Source organism: Micromys minutus, assembly GCF_963924665.1.
Source record: "Micromys minutus genome assembly, chromosome: 24".
NCBI classification, from domain to species: Eukaryota; Metazoa; Chordata; class Mammalia; order Rodentia; family Muridae; genus Micromys; species Micromys minutus.
Window position 1 is genome coordinate 39,861,919 of NC_137959.1, and position 19,707 is coordinate 39,881,625.

Genomic DNA, 19,707 nt, shown 5'->3' on the forward strand with positions numbered 1-19,707 from the left:
CAAACAGTGCCACCAGCTAAGGACCAAGGATCAGAATAGGAGCACGTGGATTCCTAAGTTGCCTTTGTCAAGATATAATCTCACAGCCACAGGAGAAGAAAATCAAGACGTTGGGTTTATAAAGCACCCGGAATGGAACCCAGGGCTTCCAGTATGCTTGGCAAACACCACCAACTGAGCTATACCCCAGGCCCTCTCTTTGATTTTTTTGGCACCATTGTATGTACCTATGTGTGTTTGTGTGTACATGGGTATGCATGTGTCATGGTTCATGTGAGTAGGTCAAAGGCCAACTTGTGGGTGTTGTTGTTTCCTTCTATCATGTGGATCCCAGGAAGTGAATTTAGGTCAGGCTTAGAGGCAAGTATTTTTACCTGCCAAGTCACCGTATTTTATCTTTTTCAGATTTATGTATGTATTTCTAAATCTATGAGTTTACCACAGCAGAAGAGGGCATCAGATCCCATTACAGAGGGTTGTGAGTCACCATGTGGTTGCTGGGAATTGAACTCAGGACCTCTGGAAGAGCAGTCAGTGCTCTTAACTGCTAAGCCACCTCTCCAACCCCTTCTTTTTGATTTTCAAAGGAAGATTCTCACACCTTTAATCCCAGCACTTGGAAGAGAGAGACAGGTAGAGCTTCTTAAGTTTGAGGCCAGCCTGGTCATCAAGGAGAGTTCTAGGAGGGCCAGAGCTACATAGCGAGACATTGTTTCTAACAAAACAAAAAGCAAGCCAACAAGCATAAAGGATCTTGGGTATAACCCAGATCAGCTTTGAACTGTCATTCTCCTGCCTCAACTCTGGAGTGCTAGGATTCCTGCCATGTGCAAGCATGGGTGACTAAATATACAGTTTTTCTTGATTGCAAACCGTTGATCTTGACTTCACATGCATCTTGGCACAGCAGGCCAGTGTACTGACTTCGTCTACCCTCATGTGAGGATTTCAGTGTCATTCTTCTCTAGGCCCCTGGAGAGCCAGGAATAGTTCCTGGGGTGCCCCCAGCCCATGACCTGCGCATCTGACCCATCCCCCAACACGGCAGCCCTATTTACTCCCCAATGGGGAAAATGAGGCTTACAGAAGTCAAGAACTCATGTCCAGAGGAAACTCCAACCCTCACCCCCCCCCCAGACTCCAAGAGGCAGTCATGGACTACAGGGGGAATTTTGGTGGTTAGACAAAAGCCAGCAGTCCTCAGGAACTTGTGGAGCCTGTTCCTGTCTACAAAATGGAGCTATTCTTATCACTGGCAGAGAGGACAAGGGCTATCCATTCAGCTAGTCTATTCGTAGTGCCTATTAGCATACCAAAGCATGAGCTGGTCTTCATCACCTGTTGGACTTGTCAGAGTTCATGCTGGCTTCCCAACCCTTCTTGCCCTAAACTTCCTCAGGTTCATAGTCCTGCCTACTGCCAGCTGGCTACTCATTCTCGTTATAGCACTGTGATTTTTGATACAACTTTCTCTCTGCATCTGTCTTCATTAGGTTTCACTGCTGTGCACAGACACCATGACCAAGGCAACTCTTATAAAGGACAACATTTAATTGGGGCTGGTTTACAGGTTCAGAGGTTCAGTCCATTATTATCAAGGCAGGAGCATGGCAGCATCCAGGCAGGCATGGTGCAGGAGGAGCTGAGAGTTCTACATCTTCATCTGAAGGCTGCTAGGAGAAGACTGCCCCCCCCCCCGTGATTAGAAGGAGGGTCTCATTGCCCACCCTCCACGGTGACACACTTCCTCCAACAAGTCCACACCTCCTAATAGTGCCACTCTCTTGGCCAACCATATTCAAACCAGTACTGTGTCTCTCTCTCCTTCTGTCTGTCTCCTGCTTCCTCTTACTTTTCCTCTATGCACCCTCCACCCCCTGTGCATATGTGTGTGTGTGTGTGTGTGTGTGTGTGTGTGTGTGTGTGTTGGTCGAATGACTAACTGTGTCTCAGTGGGATCCCTGGCTTGAGAAAATGGAGGTTTGCAAGGAGAGCCACAAAGTCAGAGGTCTCCTTACTCCGCCTCAGTTACAGAGTCAGAGAGCGGCACTGCCCTGCTGTGGCATCTGCTGCCAGGTTTGCAAACCAGTTCTGGGTGGCACTTCCTCTTTCAGAGGTCCAACACTAAGTAACTGGGATTCAGCCTGTCCCCAGGGGCTATGTACTTTGAACAATGCCAGGAAAGAAAGCCAGACTCAAAGGCACTTGGGGTTTTTCTTGTTGCTCTTGGTGGCAGGAACGGGGGTTAAGATTGCTGAGGTCTCGGGAGCAAGGTATTCATTTTGACCGCTGTGGGGGAAAGGATGCCCAGGTTTGTCAGACCCTTCCCATCTCCAATAAGCAACTGTGGTTCACTGGTGTGTTTGTGCTGGGTCAAACGCATCACCCTCTGAGCCTGTTAAACCAACAGCCCTTGTGTGACCCACTTTTCACATGGTTTCTCAGCTAAAGTGTGATGTTCCAAGGCTGGGGCTACTCTGGTGGCTCTCAATCTGTGGGTCCCGATCCCCTTTGGTGACCCTCCACCTCCAAAAAATATTAACACCGCGATGCGTGGCAATAGCAAAAAATATAAAGTAGCAACAAAAATAATTTTGCGGTTAGGGGATCGCCACAACATGAGGGACTATATTAAAGGATTGAAGCGTTAGAATGGTTGGGGACTGTTGCTCTACAGCAAAGAGAGAGGCATGGCTCGCTTAGCTGTGACTGACCTTGCTCCCCCTTCCCCTTGTCTTTAGTGAGTTTGAATCTTTTTTGCATTAATGAATTAATTTGTTTATCCAGTCAGTCATTTATTATTTCATAAGGCAGTGTGGGAGTGTCCCAGCACAGCTGTGGAGGTCAGAGGACAGTTACATTAAGGTCAGTTCTCTCCTGACACCACATGGGTTCCTGAAACACAGCACAGGCTTGCAGGTTCAGTAGTAAGTGCCTTTACCCTCCGAGCCATCTCGCCATGCACGGGATGGAAGATGGGTGCCCCGTAATCCAGGCTGGAAATGACCACGAGGGAACTTCTGTCCCATCTCTAAGGGAAGAGGAGGTGCTCCAGGGAAGACCAGGTGCTCCAGCACAGCACATCTTCTCTTTGAGGTTCACGGTCTCCTGCTCAGCCACTGTGGTGAAGCTGTAGCCACACATGCTCAAGATCCTCATGAAGTTGTCTGTCAGGCAGTGGCTAGACATATCCAAGCATAGAGTAACATAGGGAGAACAAGATGTATTCATGGTACATGCACATGCACACACCAAACAAAACCACTAACCATCCAATCAACCAACCATCCAACCAACCATCCAATCAACCAACAAACCAACCAACCAACCAACCAACCAACCAACCAACCAACAAACCAACCAACCAACCAACCAACCAACCAACCAACCAACCAACAAAAACCATGCACGTTAGCTCGCAACTATAATTCCAACACTCAGGAGGCAGAGGCAGGAGGATCTTTGTGAGTCTGAGGCCAGCCTGGGCTACATAGTGAATTTCAGGCTGACCAGTGAGTGACTTTGTCTCAAACAAACAAAAATGCTATCCTACAAAGATAATATAAGTTAAAGTTCTTTTAAAAATACCAAAGCATCATTATTTCTGAGGAGAGGCCTACGATTCAGGTGTTTGATTTCATCATGATCTCTTTCGTGAATGATTTAGTGTGAGCCAGGCATGGTAGTGTACGCCGTTAGCCTCAGCACCAGGGAGTTTTCTGTGAGTTCAAGGCTAGCCTATTGAGCTGCAAGATAACCAGGGCTTCATAGGAAGACCCTGTGATCAAAGGGATGGATACTCACAGGATGGTGACTGATGACAAGATGGTGGCCGCTGTGGAACCTGCTCGACATTCATAGGTGAAGAGCTGCTGTCATTGAGCAACTCAGAGTGAAACTGAAGCTCTGGGACAACTGTAAGGTGGCTCTCAGCATGACGTTGGTAAAGTGCTTGTAAGACACCTGCCTGGGTTCCAGTCCCAGCACAGTGTGATCAGGGAGCAGTGGCAAACACCTGTTGTCCCAGCCCTGGGGAGTTAGAGGCAGGAGGATCAGAAGGTTGTCCCTGCTAGAAGTTTGAGGTAGCCTGGGCTACATAAAACCAGGTCTTTTTTCCATCTATCTATATCTATCTATCTATCTATCTATCTATCTATCTATCTATCTATCTATCTATCCTTTGAAACAGGATTTCTTTGTGTGACTCTGGCTGCCTTGGAAGTCCCGTAGACCAGGCTGGTCTTGAAATCAGAGATTCACCTGCCCTGCCTCCCGAGGGCTGGGATTAAAGGCATGAACCAGAACACCCAGTAGAAACCAAGTCTTCCCTGTCTCTCCCCTCCCCTCCCCTCCCCTCCCCTCCCCTCCCCTCCCCTCCCCTCCCCTCCCTTCCCCTGTCTTCTCCTCCCCTCCCCTTCCCTCCCCTCTCTTCCCCTCCCCTCCCCTCTCTTTTTTTTTCTTTCTTTCTTTGGACATTGTTTCTCTGTGTGGCTTTAGCTGCCCTGGAACACTTCTTGTAGACCAGGCTGGCCTCAAATTCACAGCTTACCTTGTCCTCCTGAGTACTGGGATTACCTGCCAGGAATCAAATCTTAAAGCTGTATGTAATGTATGTGTGTGTGCGCGTGCGCCACCTGTATTCACAGGAATGAATTCACACACGAACACATATACACTTAATTTTAAAATAATACTAAAAAATTTTTTGGACACAGGTGTCACCATATAGCCCTGGTGGCTTTGAATATAAGATGTCATCCTGCCCCCCTAGTGTTGGGATTAAAGGTATGGACCACCAAGCAGAAAAATACATTTCTCCCCCCAGAAAAAAAAAAGCGACTAGTTTTAAAGAACACATTCTTCTAATTTAAAATCAATACACCAATTCTCTAGTGCCCAGTTATTCTTTGAAACAAAGTTTTGGGCCTGACACTGTTTTGCACTGAGGTTGAGGCATTTAAGGTAGGAAGAAATGTACTACTAAATTCAGCTCTGTCAACCCCGAGTGGGTAAAAAAAGTCAATGCATGCGTGGTATCTGTACGCAGTAGGCGCCCCATAAACTCTGATATTCTTGGGACATTTCTGTTCACCTGGCTGGCTAAGCGATCGCGGCCAGGCAGGTGGTACTGGGGCTGCCTCAGTTTCCCCCTAGTCGGCGGTGGGGGCAAGGCATGACTCTTGGGATGCTCTGGCGGGTCGAGACCGCCTTGGGATTGGGGCGGCGCGTTGAGGGGGGCGGCCCCGGGGAGTCACGTGGCGCAGCCGCCTCCGAAGCAGAAGTAGGAGCGCGGCTGAGCAAGACGTTCGCTGCCGGACTGCCCCGGGCCCCAGGCGGCTGCTGCACAAGGGACCCCTGAGTCCCCCACCCGTGGCTGGCAGGTCCAGGGATTGTGCGGGTGGCTGCGCTCTGGGGATACGGCCAGGTGAGTGGCCAGGAGGGATGGAGCCTTCCAGGGACCTGCTCGAATGCCGGGACTCTAGAGCTGGCACCGCGTCGGGTGGGGACAGCGGACGGAACACAGCAGGCGCTGGCAGGGCTGGGGTGCGTGATCGGGGCAGGTGGCCGGGTGTGCCCTGGGGAACCCTGCTTAGGGACAGCCAGGCCCGGCCCAGCCGCCGGCCACTTCCTCCCCCGGGGCTGGCGCCACCTCTCCAGGGTGTGCAGTGGCCAACTAGAGTTTGAATGTGAGACGCGGCTCCGGGTGCTGGGGTGGCTGGAGCGTTCGCCTTCAACTCTCGCCGCTGAGAGTCCTGCGCGGGAGGCGCGTCCCTTGTCGTAGGACAGCCCTGACCCCTTGGGACAGTACTTCCCAGTAGTATACAGGTGGCTCCAGGGTGGGGCGGAGCAGCTCTTTTTCCACACGCGTGGGACCTACCCCTCCCGCAATTCTACTCAGAAATGTGTTTTTTTCCGGTTTGAGTTTAGGGATCTCAGAGGGTCATTTGCCCCGTGGAGAACCAGAATTCGAAGGGTTGTATACGGACCTAGGAGGCTGATGCCTGGGCAATCAGGGCGGCGGGTCCTTTCAGTACCCTAATCTCGAACCGGTGAGAGGCTAGCAGAGCGAGGGGGCGACACGCCCTGAAAACAGGTGGCCTCCTTTCTGAGATCTGAATTTGAATTTCAGTTCCATTTATGTGACGAAGCATACAGCAAGGAGCCCCTCTGAGTCCGGGTTTTTCTCTTGGGCCCTGTGCTAGCTCAGAGCCTGTTTTCCGGGGCATGAAAGAGACTCCCCTGCAGTTCCTGACCCTGGTGGCAAAGGTCCTTCCTGATGGGCACAGGTCATGGCCCCTGCTTTTGCTTCTGCGGGACACTTACAGGATGTTGGGGTTGGGACTAGCCCTAGGCTGTTACCCATTTTGCGCGGTTTTGAGCAGCAGTGTAGCAGCCCCTGGGGATTTTGGTTGTGGATTTTATTGATGCTTAAAATTACTGGGTGCTGTGGCCTCCCAGGCAAGATGGGGTGTGTGGGGTCCTCTGGAGGAAACCCAGTGGGGACCCCTTTGCACCTCCTGGGTGGAGTGGGTAGGAAGTTACTGGTGGGAAAACTTCTGTAAATATTTAATTTCAAAAAATAGGCAATCCTCTCCCTGCCCTGCCCACCCCCAAAGGGCTTTTCTGTTTCAATTAACATAAAGTGGATCCATCCACGGTATCTTCTCCCTTACTCTCTTAGAGACCCCTCTGAATTTGCAAACAATGTTTTCGTTACAATTTTTTATATATTGCAATAACATTTAGATTTATAACTCATTGATTGGTAGGTTTTTTTTTATCAAAATAGCTCACTAATCTCCCAAGATCAAATTGTTTATAATAATTTATAAATTCACTCTTTTCCATAGCTCCTGCACATTTTAATTTATTATTATTATTATTTATTATTATTATTATTATTATTATTATTATTATTATTATTATTATTATTATTATTATTATTGAGACAGTCTCAGGTAGTTCAGGTTGGCCTTGAACTTTTGATCTTCCTGCATCCACCTCCCAAGTGCTGGGATGACTGGTGTGTGCCAATACTCTTGGCCTGTAGGGGATCTCCCCTCCACTTCCCAGAGATGAGGAGCCCAAGTGTTTCTGGTTTTGTGGTCCTGTGAGCATCTTTCCAGATGTCTCGCTTTGCACATGAGTGCTTGCTGGATCAACTTTATATTTTAGAGATGCTTACAAGTGCCCTTAAAAAACAAAAGTCTAGGGCAGTCATTATTCAAGTGTTCGGCTGGGCCAAAGTCTAGTAGAATTCTTTCTTGGGTTTTTGGCTGAAATCCAGCCCTGACCCACATGTACAGAGGGTGTTCAAGAGATGGACAGTCCCTGCTTTCTGTTTTGGGGTTCTTGTGTGTGAGAAGTTGGTTTTAAAGTGTGAACGAGATAGAAACGTGAAAAAAGAAGTGTCTGCCCACCCTCACCTCCAGCAATCTTTGTGCTGACTTTAAGAGTTGATCAGGTTACCCATGGAAGGGGTAGAGGGGGCGGGTAGGGGAACCCAGGCTAAAACAGAACAGAAGCAAAGAGGAAGTTATCCCGATGGCTAGGGCCCTGCTCTGGGAATACAATCTGCTGGAACCCTTCTTGCCTTGGGCACCGCAGCTTGAAACTCTGCCTGAGCGGCTGCTGCCTAGTGCCCCATCCAGAAGCTGTTTCCGGTGTGGTGTTGCTTGAGGGCTTTTGGGATCTTGGGGGAAACCTTTCCTGGGCACCTGGCAGTGGGGGCAGTGGGGATGCTGTTCCGTGCACACCCGTGCAACGGGGACCTGCGTCTTCCACCTTGTAAACTGTGTGACCCTGGACAAGCCAGTCTCTCCCTATCCACTCTTCAAAGACTCAGCCAGTTTTGTTGGCATGTGGCCAAATACTGTGAGAATACTGAATTACAGAAACCAAGAAGGGTCAGACTCAGATGATTGTCCATTTGCGTGTGGGACCTTGGTCATGTAATTTCTTCCTCTCTGGATGGATTTAGATTTTTTTTAAAAAACTGCATAACCATCTATAATGAGATCTGATGCCCTCTTCTGGTGTGTCTGAAGACAGCTACAGTCTTCATATACATAAAATTAATACATCAGTCTTTAAAACTGTAGGCTTTCTTCCCTGTTCCTCGAGTGCTGGGACTTGAACTCAGGACTTGGCTCTACCCCTGAGCTGTATCCCCAGGTGTTCGTCTGTGAGGTAACTGAGGGTCAACTGGTGTCATGTCTGGGGGGCTTTGTTTCTGTCCCCCTCCCTTCTCATCTCCAGTGGCTAGCCTGCTTAGCTGGTAGTGTCAGTATAAGTAGGGTTAGGCATAGGTGGCTCCCGAGGGGACAGGAGGACTCAGAGTATATATATCTTGTGAGCTTGTATCCTGGCTTGTGTTAAAGTCTGTTCCCCAGGCTAGACCACTGTTCCCTCCACCAGCTTTTCACTCTGTAGCCCAGGCTGGCCCTGAATTCTTAGCAACACTCCTGCCCCAGCCTCTCAATTGCCAGGATCATGTCTTTGTGCCCTGTTGTGTGTTTTATCAGCAGAGTTGACTATCACTCAAGTTGGCTTTAACTATGGATGACCTTGGACTTCTGATTCTCTTGCTCCCTTGCATTGGGCTTAGACTTTGGCCCCAAACTCTCTTTATGTGGTGCCAAGACTCAAACCCAGGGTTTCATACATGCTACGCAGACACTTTATCCACCAGGCCACATTCCCAGCCACCTTATCTTTTTACAAGATGGAATTCAGAAGCTGTCCTTCCTCAGATGATTTCTCTGAGCACTTTAGGCCTCAGGTGGGGGGGGCGGGTAGGAGGAGAGGTGGGGGGACAGGGGGGAGTGGGGTGGGGAGAGCTGCATTACACCTGACTCTGCACAGTTGTTTAGCACCTGCTTCCCAAGCCTATGACAGGGAACCAGTGGTGCCATTGTCTCCCCATGGCCAGCACCCCCACAGAGACGCCTCTCTGCCTCTGTGACTTTGTAGCTGAAGGAAGGAGCAAAGGGTAAGGTCTGAGCCTCTCCCTGCTCACTGGCATTTGCATCCAAGTTACCAGTCCCAGCAGGGTTGATACTCGGAGCTCTGTTCACCTGGCTGATGGACAGATGAGCCCTGGGTTAGCATCCATCAGTCAGCTCTTAGTTCCCCAAATCACACCATCCACACCCCAGGGTATCTTCACATTTTGCAAGTGACAGGGTTGAAGTTCAGAGCGATTTGCCTAGAGACTGAGCAGGCTGGAGGCCCGGCAGTCCTAGTCCAGGGCCTGCCTCTCACTTCCTGTTCTCTGGCTTGGGATAGCTGTCTAGTGCTGCCTGGTAAGCTTGGTGGATATAATGAGAACTGTGAGACCCGACAGGAGGAGCTGAGGTCACACAGTTCCGCCGAGCACTTTCTCAGTTGATTTAAGAAAAACTTATTTACTTATTAGTATTTATTGTATGTTGTTATATATGTAATGCATATCTGTGCATGGTTTTATGTATATGCAATATAATTAATTATATGATTTATTTATGTACATTGATGTTTTTGCTTTTGCCTGTGTGTGTGTGTGAGTTTGTCAGATCCCCAGGAACTGAGTTAAACAGTACAGTTGTGAGCTGCTATGTGGCTGCTGGGAATTGAACCCGGGTCCTCTAGAAGAACAGCCAGGGCTTTTTAACTGCTAAGCCATGCATGCCCTCCAGACCCATAGTTGATTTCTTTTTTTCAAAAAAAAAAGTTTTTTTAAAAAATGTATATGACTATTTTTCTGCATGTATGTACACGTATCTTGTGTGTTTCTGGTGCCCGTGGAAGTCCGAAGACAGTATCAGACACCCCGGCACTGGAGTTTAGTGGTTGTAAAGCTGCCTGACGTGGGGGTGGGAACTGAATCCTGATCCCCTGCAAGAGTAACAAATACTCTTCACTGCTGAGCCATCTCTCCACTCAGCTATTTTCCCTTATTGATTCTGAGATCTTGTCTTGTGTAGCCCAGGATAGCCCCTAACTTACTACGTAGCTGAGGTTGACCCTGAGTTGATAACCCTGCACCCCGCTCTCCTGCCTCACAGCTGGCTCATGTTCTCGTTTTAGGGGCCTGGGAAGGTAGGTTTATCTATCTTATTTACGTCTTATGAAGTCTTCCTTTGCATGGCTGGAAATGAGGTCCAAAGGATACGGTGTCTCTGGTACCGGCGCACTTAACTCTGCATCCAGCAGGATCAGAGGGCTCTAGGGCTCTGAGCTGAGGAGATTGGGTTTGTGCTTGAAGATGCTGCCAGCCACTGAGCTGAAAACCTCAGGGGCTCAGGGCAAGAAGCAGGGCCCAGTAGAGCGCTCCTCAGAGAAGCCAGGGAGAGGGAAGGATGTTTGGATTCTGAATTGGACGATTGATTTTTGGGGTTGTGAGGAAGTCCAGACACTGACTGGGGTACTTAAGTACTAAGTGCCCGCAGGAGTGCGTGCTCCTAAGACACTCTGCATTGCAGTAGACAGGAGTTCTAAGCCTTTGGGCTTAGGAATGGCCAGAACTTTCCCCTTGAGGAGGGGATGGATGAGAAGCAGAGGTGTGAAGAAACCACTGTCAGCAGGACCTCTCATCTGGACTTGTTGCTAGGCCTCGACCTTTTCTACCTTTTGCTCTCATTGTTATGCAGAAGAACCAGTTGTTCTCATTTTGTTATGAATGGAGGGGTTAGGCTCTAGCTGGTTAGATAGGAGGCTGGAGAGAGGTTACTGAGCTTCAGGTTGCTGAACCACTTTGGTTATTCAAATTTGCACAAGCCCCTTGGGTGGAGATTTGGTTATTCAAACTCTAACAGTGAGGTCAAAGAGGCGAATAAACCCCCTTCCCACCCCCCACCCCAATTTTATTTAAACCTGTGCCTTCCACCCGCGCTCTCTTAAGTGGCCAAGGGCTCTCAGGGCCAGAACCTTCAGCTACAACTCTGGCATGAGTCAGGGTCTTGGCTCCTGATACTGACATCCCATTCACTCACCCACCTCGGTTAATTAAAGCCGGTTTCTTCTTTTATCCCGCCCGTCCCCTGCAGCCTCCATATTTCTCCTGCCTCTTCCCCCTTCCTGGAGTGGCTGACAATGACCACCATGGTCAACGTGGACACCCTACCAGAATATGAGAAGAGTCAGATCAAGAGAGCCCTGGAGCTGGGGGCGGTGATGACAGTGTTCAGTGCCCGTAAATCCACTCCAGAGCGAAGGACAGTACAGATGATTATGGAGACCCGGCAGGTGGCATGGAGCAAGACGGCGGACAAGATCGAAGGCTTCTGTAAGTATTTGCTGGGCAGGGCAGCGAGGTCCCTTCTGCCCTGCCCACCAGAGCAGTACATGTTCATTCGCCCAGTTTTATTTACATCTGTCATATCTGTCTGGATGAACGTTGATTTAGTTCATTCTTTTTTTCTTTTTAAAGATTTACTTATCTTATGTATACAAGTACACCAATCAATCGCTCTCTTAAGACACACCAGAAGAGGACGTCAGACCTGATGGTTGTGAGCCACCATGTGGTTGCTGGGAATTGAACCTCGGGAAGAGCAGCCAGTGCTCTTAACCACTGAGCCATCTCTCCAGCCCCATTTTGGTTCCACTTTGTGTGGGTGGGGGTGAGGTTGAGGTTGAGAGCAGGTGGGGGAAGTTGATCCAGGGAAGTTCTTGTGAAATGACAGCAACCCCAGTTGGTCAACATGGCCCCGATATTGAAACAACAGCAGGGGTCATCTGGTCCTAAAGGTAGCAAGCTGTCTGGCTTCTGAAGGGCTCATTGGCTGTGGGGATTGGGGAGGCTGGGAGCTTGGTAGCCAAATGTCTAATGTTTTATTTATTTTATTGTAAACCACAGTAGCAAGGAGCTCTTTCTTTGGTGTCTAAAGATACAGGGAAGAAAAAAGAAAAACAAAAACAAAAAACAAACAAACAAACAAACAAAAAAAAAAAAAAAAAAAAACCAAATCATTGACTGTTTTCAGCCTTCAGATGAAATTCTGGTCCTGGTGGCTGTGTCCTCTCTTGTCGTTGGCTCAGTTCTGGAACTTTCTGAGGAGATTGTAGCAAACAGAGTTTTCAGTTGCAGATGGGTGCTTTAATTTCGCTTCTTACTAATTAGTATGAGTTTTTTTTGTTTAAAGTTTATTTATTTATTTATTCATTTTTGGTGCGTACGTGTGGATGCGCGCATGCTCATAGCATTTGGATGAGGGTCAGGGGACCACTGTGTGGGAGTTGGCTCTGTCCTATATGTGGGTTCTGGGGGACAGAATGCAGGTTATCTGGTTTGGCTGCAAGTACCTTCATCATGGAGGCATCTTGCCCATCCTCTTTGTTTTAGAAGGGTCTCATGTAGCCCAGACTAGCCTGGAACTTGGAACGTAGCTGAGGATGACTTTCAACTTACGATCTTCCTGCTTTTAGCTCTCAGAGCTGGGGTGAGAGGTGTGTATAACACTGTATGTATGCATGTATGTATGTATGTATGTATGTATGTATGTATGTATGTATTTTTATGCTGTTCTGGGAATGGAACCCAGGGCTCATGCATAATAGACAAACACTCTGCCAAATGAGCTATGTTCCCAGGTCCCTACTGAAAAGTTCACATGATTTTTCTTTATAGTGATTTCCTTCTTTGTGTGTATATATGTTATGGCATGCATGCACAGATCAGAGGACAACTTACAGGAGTTGATCCTCTACTCTTCCTACATAGGTCCTGGGGATCAAACTTAAGTCATCTGGCTTGGTGGTAAGTGCCTTCATCCACAGATCCATCTTGGCAAACCCCCTGAATAGCTTTTCATTGAAAAATTATGTGTTTGAAATAGCAGTGCTAGGAGCTGAGGCAGGAGGATTATGGGTTCCATGACTACATAGTGAGATCTTGTAGTACTGTTAGAAGCTGGGGCATTAACTCACAGGTGCCTTTCACCTCTAATACTTCACCCATATCCTGCATAAGCTCTGACCTAGCTTGTTCTCCGCTGCTGTATACAAAGGCAAATAGGGAAGGAAAAGATTTATTTCAGTTTACAAGTTACAGCCCATCTTTGAGGAAAGCCAGGGCAGGAACTCAAAGCAGAACTGAAGAGACTCCATGGTAGAATGCTGCTTACTGATTTGCCTTGCTGTGTCTCACTTGCTCAGCTAGCTTTCTTAGGGATGACAACGCCCACGGTGGGCTGGGCCCTTCTATATCCATTAGCCATCAAGAAAATGTCCCACAGACGGGGCCACAGGACAATCTGATAGAGGCAATTACTCTTCCCAGGTGACTCTGGGTTGAGCAAACTTTACAGATGAAGCTAAGGACGACAAGCTCATTAGTAGTTTATTTATTCTTCTGGTAATATTCTGTTCATGTGATGAGGTGTGTTTTAAATATTTTCATATAACTTCTGCTCCATGGTTTCTTTTTACCTGGAGCTGGTTCCTTATCAGCACACATTGATCTGCCTCTTGCTTTCATGAGTCTGGCCGCATAGTCACAGTTTAACCCAGAGTGGGACATGTGCTGTTCCCAGTCATTTGTCACTAGCTGCAGCAATGGGTTCTTGCAGTCCTCTTAAAAACTAAGTCATGATTTTATTGAAACAAGTTTGACTCAACATACAGTTCATGGCTTAAAGAGACAATGCAAAGCTGGGTGTGGTAACTCAAACCAGTAACCCCAGTCTCTGGAGGTTGAGGCAGGAGGATTAGAGAATATGGCTTGAGGAGAATTCTGAGGCTCACACCTTTAATCCCAGCACTTGGGAGGCAGAGGCTGGGGAACTCTGTAAGTTCGAGGCTAGCCTTTCTACATAGGGAATTTCAGGACAGCAGAGTTATGTAGAGAGACCCTAAGGAGAGAGGGAGAGAAGGAGAGAGAGAGAGAGAGGAAAGAGGGAGAGAAAGAAGGAGGGAGAAGGGGAGGGACAAGGGAGGGAAGGGGGAGGGAGGAACAGAGAGAAAGAGATGCTGAGTTACATAAAAGCCATGGTGGCAGAAACCTGCTGGGGAGGCAGATAGGAAGGTCCTTAGGTTTAGCCAGTCGAATGGCGATTAGTGAGGTGCAGGTTCAATGAGGGAGCGTCACTCAGACTGTAGCACAGTGAGGAGACACCAGTCATTGACTTCCACTTGCCAGTGCAAAGGAACAACATGGCGGTTAGCATATTTAAACATGTGTCCGCATCACCATGGTCAGTTCTGGAACACCTCCAATAAGTGGGTCTGTCCCACTGACCCCTTTTCTCTGTCTCTCTCTCCTCCAGCCCTGAATCTACTTCCTGTTTCTACTACAAATGCCATTTATAAAATGTTGTGTTGCCATTTCATGGACAGGGAATCCCAACTGTTTATGGCCTTTGCATGTGGCTTCTTTCTTCTCAGTGCCTTTAGGGCTTATCCACATTTTAGTTAGAAACAGAATTTGATTCCTTTGGATATCCAGGTAATATTCTGCAATAGGGTTATTAGACATAAAATTACAGTTTAATCTGCTGATATTAGGTCATTTGCCTGTTTCCCATCTCTTATCTAATTTGAAGAGCATGGCTCTGAGCATTTGTGTACAGGATCTTTACTTTTAAAGATTTATTTTGTTTATTTAAAAAGGCTAATATTATCCGTGTGTGTGTGTGTGTGTGTGTGTGTGTATGTGTGTGTGTGTGTATGTGTGTGTGTGTATGTGTGTGTGTGTGTGTATGTGTGTGTGTGTATGTGTGTGTATGTGTGTGTGTGTGTGTGCCTGCATGAGTTTATTCGCACGTGTGTTCAGGTCCCCATGGGCACCTTGAGGATCACCTGATGTGAGTACTGGGAATTGAACCTAGATCCTGTGCAAGAGCAGTGAGTGCTCTTGACCACAGTGAGAACCCTCTCTCCATTCCTGGTGTAGAGGTTTTCGATGTAGGTCCTTACTCCCCAACCCCCATGCTTAGTGTGAAATTCAGGGGTTATATGCTGTGGGAGTGCAGGGCGTGGGGATGCTGTTTTTGCTTTGTTTCTGCATGCAAGCTGTGGATGTCTGAGGTCAGGGTGCAGTGTGTTTTCACCTTATAAGGGGGGTTGGTGTTGCTCTGCAAAAGAAGCAGCTTTACTCTGTACTTGAGTGACAAAGTCAGTCCGTAGGCTTCTGTACTTGTCCATTCACTGGTCGATATGAGTGATTCTGCATAGTTCTTAATATTTTAGGAAACAATTAATTATTACAATCAGTCTCTGTCTCTGTCTTTCTCTCTCTCTCTCTCTCTCTCTCTCTCTCTCTCTCTCTCTCTGTGTGTGTGTGTTTGTGTATGTGCATGTATAATATAGCATATATTGCTTCTTTCTCTTTCAGCCTACCTTAGTATGGAAACACTCTGTCAGGTTACCTGATAGAGCTGTAGCAGTTGCTAGATTAGATGAGAATCTTCTGGAGCCCTCAGGATCCTGTTGGGGACCAGCAGGTGTCTAACTTGGCCTTTCTGTGTTTGTATTGCATTATCTGTTGGGCACAGCATTGGTTGCCACTGCACAGGCTATGTCTGGGAATGATCGATGAGGAGTCTCATCAGAGGGGCTCTCCTGCCCCAGAGCATCTGATAAACCCTGCCGATGCTCCTCCTCCCATTTCTGCATCCTTACAGTGTCAGACTCAGCAGAAGAGCTGCTTTGCACAGAGAGTGAAGGGGTGGGATTTGCCAGTGAGGACTGGAGCAGGCACTGTGGGAGCCACAGAAGCAAATGAGCAGATTATGGGTCAGATTTGGAGAGGGTTCAGTTGGGTCATTGTTCTAATCCTTGTGGCTTAGCCAGAGGGACTTTATGGCAATACTTAGCTAGTGTGGTTTTGGGTTGTGACAATGATGATGGTGATGGTGACTATGAGTCAGATTGTGATTATGATGGTGGTGATGGTGGTAGTGGAGGAGGTGGTGGAAGAGACTGTGATGATAAGAATGATGGTGCCAATTGTGATGGTGCTGGTGACAATGATGATGGTGATGATGTTGGTGAGAGATGTTGGTGAAAGACATCTAACGTTCACTGTAGGCTGGCTCCTGAGTAAACACATCCTGTATGAGAGATTGTGAAATCAGTCTTCATGATGATTAAGCAGGGAATTATACTCATTTTATGTATGAGGAGATTACATCCTGGGGGACCAGGTGACATGTCACACAGTACAAAAATAGGCTGGTAGTCTTAAACCTTCCTGCTATGCATTGCCACTGTCTTCATCACCAGCTCAAGCATGCTTTCTGGTGACCTCAGTCAACCTTTGACACAGCAGGGGGAAAGGCCATGATCCTGCATGCAGAAGCCACTCTGTTGAGTGCCTGGATGTGTGGGGAGACTGCAGAATGAGCTGGAACCTGTCGGGAAAGGGCAGAAATGATATTTTCAGGTGTCCGACTTCATTCTAAAATCCATCCTTGGATGTTGTACTGGTCAGGCTTATGCCAATTTGACAAAAGCTAGAGTCATCTGAGAAAAGGGAACCTCAGGTGAGCCTGGCTAGCTCAGTCTGTCGAGTATGGAACTCTTAATCCCAGGGTCGTGGGTTCGAGCCCCACATTGGGCACCAGTTTGTTGCAGTAACCTCTCCAACCCAAATAAACCGGTGCAAAGAAAACACAACTCAACTAATATGAATACAGGCTGTGAACATAGATAGGGCAGATATACCACAACACTACTCTATTCTCCAGCTATGAGATCCCTTATACCTTGTGGTTTCTCCAGGCCATGTTCCATCTTCCTTCCACCTCCTCTTTCTTCTCTCGCCTTCTCCTCAAACTTTTCAGCTCCACCTTCCCTTCTCCTGCCCAATCACCAGCTCTAGCCTTTATTTTACAAGTGAAAATGGGGGAAGTCACCTGAGTACGTGATTCACTCCTCATCCCAGGCAGCCCTTCTTGGGGAAGCAGATTTAGCATCAAAATACAAATAACACCATGACAATCTGCAATAAGAAAATGCTTCCATAAGATTGGGCTGTAACAAGGCTATTGGTTGCTTCCCACAAACTGATGGCTAGGCCCAGATGCCAAATATAACACCTACATATCTCACTGAACATGGAGAAATGGAACTGCTGCCTCCCTAAAGTCTTCACTGACTCTACTGGCTACTGACTAGTATTTGTGGTACTAGAAGGTACTCTTCATACAACCAGAGAGGAAAGGCAAACATCAACCCAGTCACAAATCCTTTGATCTACCATGGTTATCTACCTAAAAGATATGCGGGTGTGGTAGTTGCAGAAATGTGGGCATAACCAACCAATACCTGATTGTACTTAAATTCACTCCATGAAATGGAACCATGCCTGATAACTGTTTGGGTGGCTAAGAACCTGACACTAGAGAAACCACAGACCTAGGGTAAAAGAAAATGCTACTGCTCTGCTAAAGGAATGCAGTACAAAATGACCTTCCCCCTAATAATATTCTGTTGTACTCCCAGACAGGTGTCCCACTCAGCCATTGGCAGAGAATCTTTCTCCTGCCATATATGGGAACAAAGACAGACCCATACTGGTCAATACGCAGAGTAAGGACTCTGGGACCTCGGCCCTCAATGGGAGGTGTCCATCTCCAAGTCCCTCCTCTCGGGGCTCAGGGAACTCCATGGAATAAGAGGAAGAGAGACTGTAAGAGCCACAGGGGATGGAAGACCTTGTATACATGGAGGACTGCCACTCACAGGAACACAGAGAGACTGGCAGCAGGCATAGGACCTGCACAGGTCTGACCCCTGTGAGGTCCCAGTGCTAAGAGGGAAGTAGATGCAAAATCCCATCCTTAGCCCAGAAGATATCTCCAATTCATAACTGCTCACAAAGGAAAAAAAATTTCTCCCCAGCACAATCGCACTGGGTATACAAACTACACTTAAGCATGGGTCCCATGCCCAATAGCAGATGGCCAACACAAAAAGTGTAGTATTTTTGGAGTTGGTTTTGTTTCAAAGTGCTCTGTCTGGACCCTTTTGCTGGTTTGCTTGGTTTTTTTTGTTTGTTTGTTTGTTTTGTTTTAAACTTTACAGGTCTTTTGCTTATATATTATGGTTTCTGGTATTTTTTTATTTTTTATGGATTTTTTGTATATGCGAATGTGCATATCTCTGTTTGTATGTTTCTTGTGCCTTTTCTTTGTGCTTTCTCTCTTTTTAATAAGTCTGTTTGTTCTGTCCTGTTTTGTTTTTGTTTGTTTTATTTTAATTTAATTTAATGTTTTTCGAGACAGGTTTCTCTGTCCTGGAACTCATTCTATAGTCCATGCTGGCCTTGAACTCAAAAGATTCACCTGCCTCTCTCTGCTGAGTGCTGAGATTAAAGGCATGTGCCTTTTATGTTACTTAATTAGTTAATTATTATTGCTTGTTTGTTTTCTAATAAAAGAGAAAGAAAGGTGTGGATTTAGGTGGGTGGGTAGGATCTGGAAGTAGTTGTGGGAGGGGAAACTAATCAGAATATATTGTATGGAAAAGTATATTTAAAAACAAAACTAATTAAATTGAAAAAGAAATCAGGCTGTAAGCAATCATTTTCTTAATGAGTGACTGATGTGGGAGGGCCCAGCCCATTATGGGTGCCACCACCTGGGGTACAGGTGCTATAAAAGAGAAGGCTGAGCAAACCATTAGGAGCGAGCAGGTCAGCCTGTGATTCAGGATATGTAAGCCAAACAACCCCTTTCCTACCCAAGCTGCCTCCTTGTTATTCTTCCAGACACAGAAGAAACTGTAGAGCACCTGGGAGGTAGTATCTGGAAGCTTCCTTTCTAGAATAACCTCCTTTTTTGTGCCCCCTCTCTGGGGTGCCCCTCTGCAGCAGAACAACCAAGATGCAACTGGCATTTTGGTTTTGGGGGTGCCCTGGGTTGCGCTGCCATTGGGAACTTGTTTGGCCTGGATACCTGGGGACTTCCTTCTCTTCTGAGTAAGTAATGACCACTGTTGCTGTTGAGGAAATACTCAGAGGACATGGGCTTCCTCACACTGCCGGGTACTTGTGCCTAGGGGTACAGACGAGACAGGACATTGATGATCCCTAAAGACCCAAGGAGCCCGCACAAGGGCTTGGAGCTTGCTACATAGGCCGGGGTGGCTGGTCAGTGAGGTCTGCAGCTCTTCACTCCCTTTGCCTCCCAATGCTGGGATTGCAAATGCACGCCAGGACACAGGCGTTTGTATGCAGGGGTTGGGCTTGGTTACTCACACTTAGGCAGCAAGCACTTTATCACAGAGCCATCTCCCCAGCTCCAAATGGTAGCCTTTGGTGAATCCTTCTGGGGAGCACTTGTCCCCACTACCTGTCTACATTGAGTGTGAGCGGGAATTGCAACCCACAGGCAACAGAGCCCTGTGCCACTGTGAATGAAACTAGGTGCCTTGGTGCCAACTGCCCTGCTTTCAGGCAGTGCTAGGCCTCGGGGCCATGCCTTACTCTGCAGTGAGCTTGGGAGGGAAGAGACAGTGTTTAAAGGGGAGAGTTCAACCCCCACCAGTTTATCTACACAATAAAGCAATCAGGAAAAGGACTTACATGTACCCTTGATTGCCTGGGTTTGTCCCTGAATGTATCAATCTCTGGGTTTCAGAGACAGTGACTTGAGCTATGTGGCTCTTCGCCCGTGCAGTGTGAGTCCCCCTTCTTCTCTCCCTCTGTTTTTCCTTTCCTCTTTTCCCCTTCCTCTCCTGAGTCTTTGTCTCTCGTTCATGGTGCCCCTAGCCCTGTAGAGTATT

General features: G+C 47.6%; 1 protein-coding gene across 1 annotated transcript in view; it reads left to right on the plus strand.

Annotated features, from left to right (window-relative positions):
• The first annotated feature begins 5,290 nt into the window (after window positions 1-5,290).
• PLCG2 (phospholipase C gamma 2) overlaps window positions 5,291-19,707 on the plus strand; it is a 122,121-nt gene continuing 107,704 nt past the window's right edge. Inside the window, exons 1-2 of the mRNA XM_080937216.1 lie at window positions 5,291-5,425; window positions 11,028-11,266. Coding sequence (XP_080793342.1) covers window positions 11,074-11,266 — 193 coding nt within the window. The 5' untranslated portion in view covers window positions 5,291-5,425; window positions 11,028-11,073. The remainder of the gene's footprint in view (window positions 5,426-11,027; window positions 11,267-19,707) is intronic.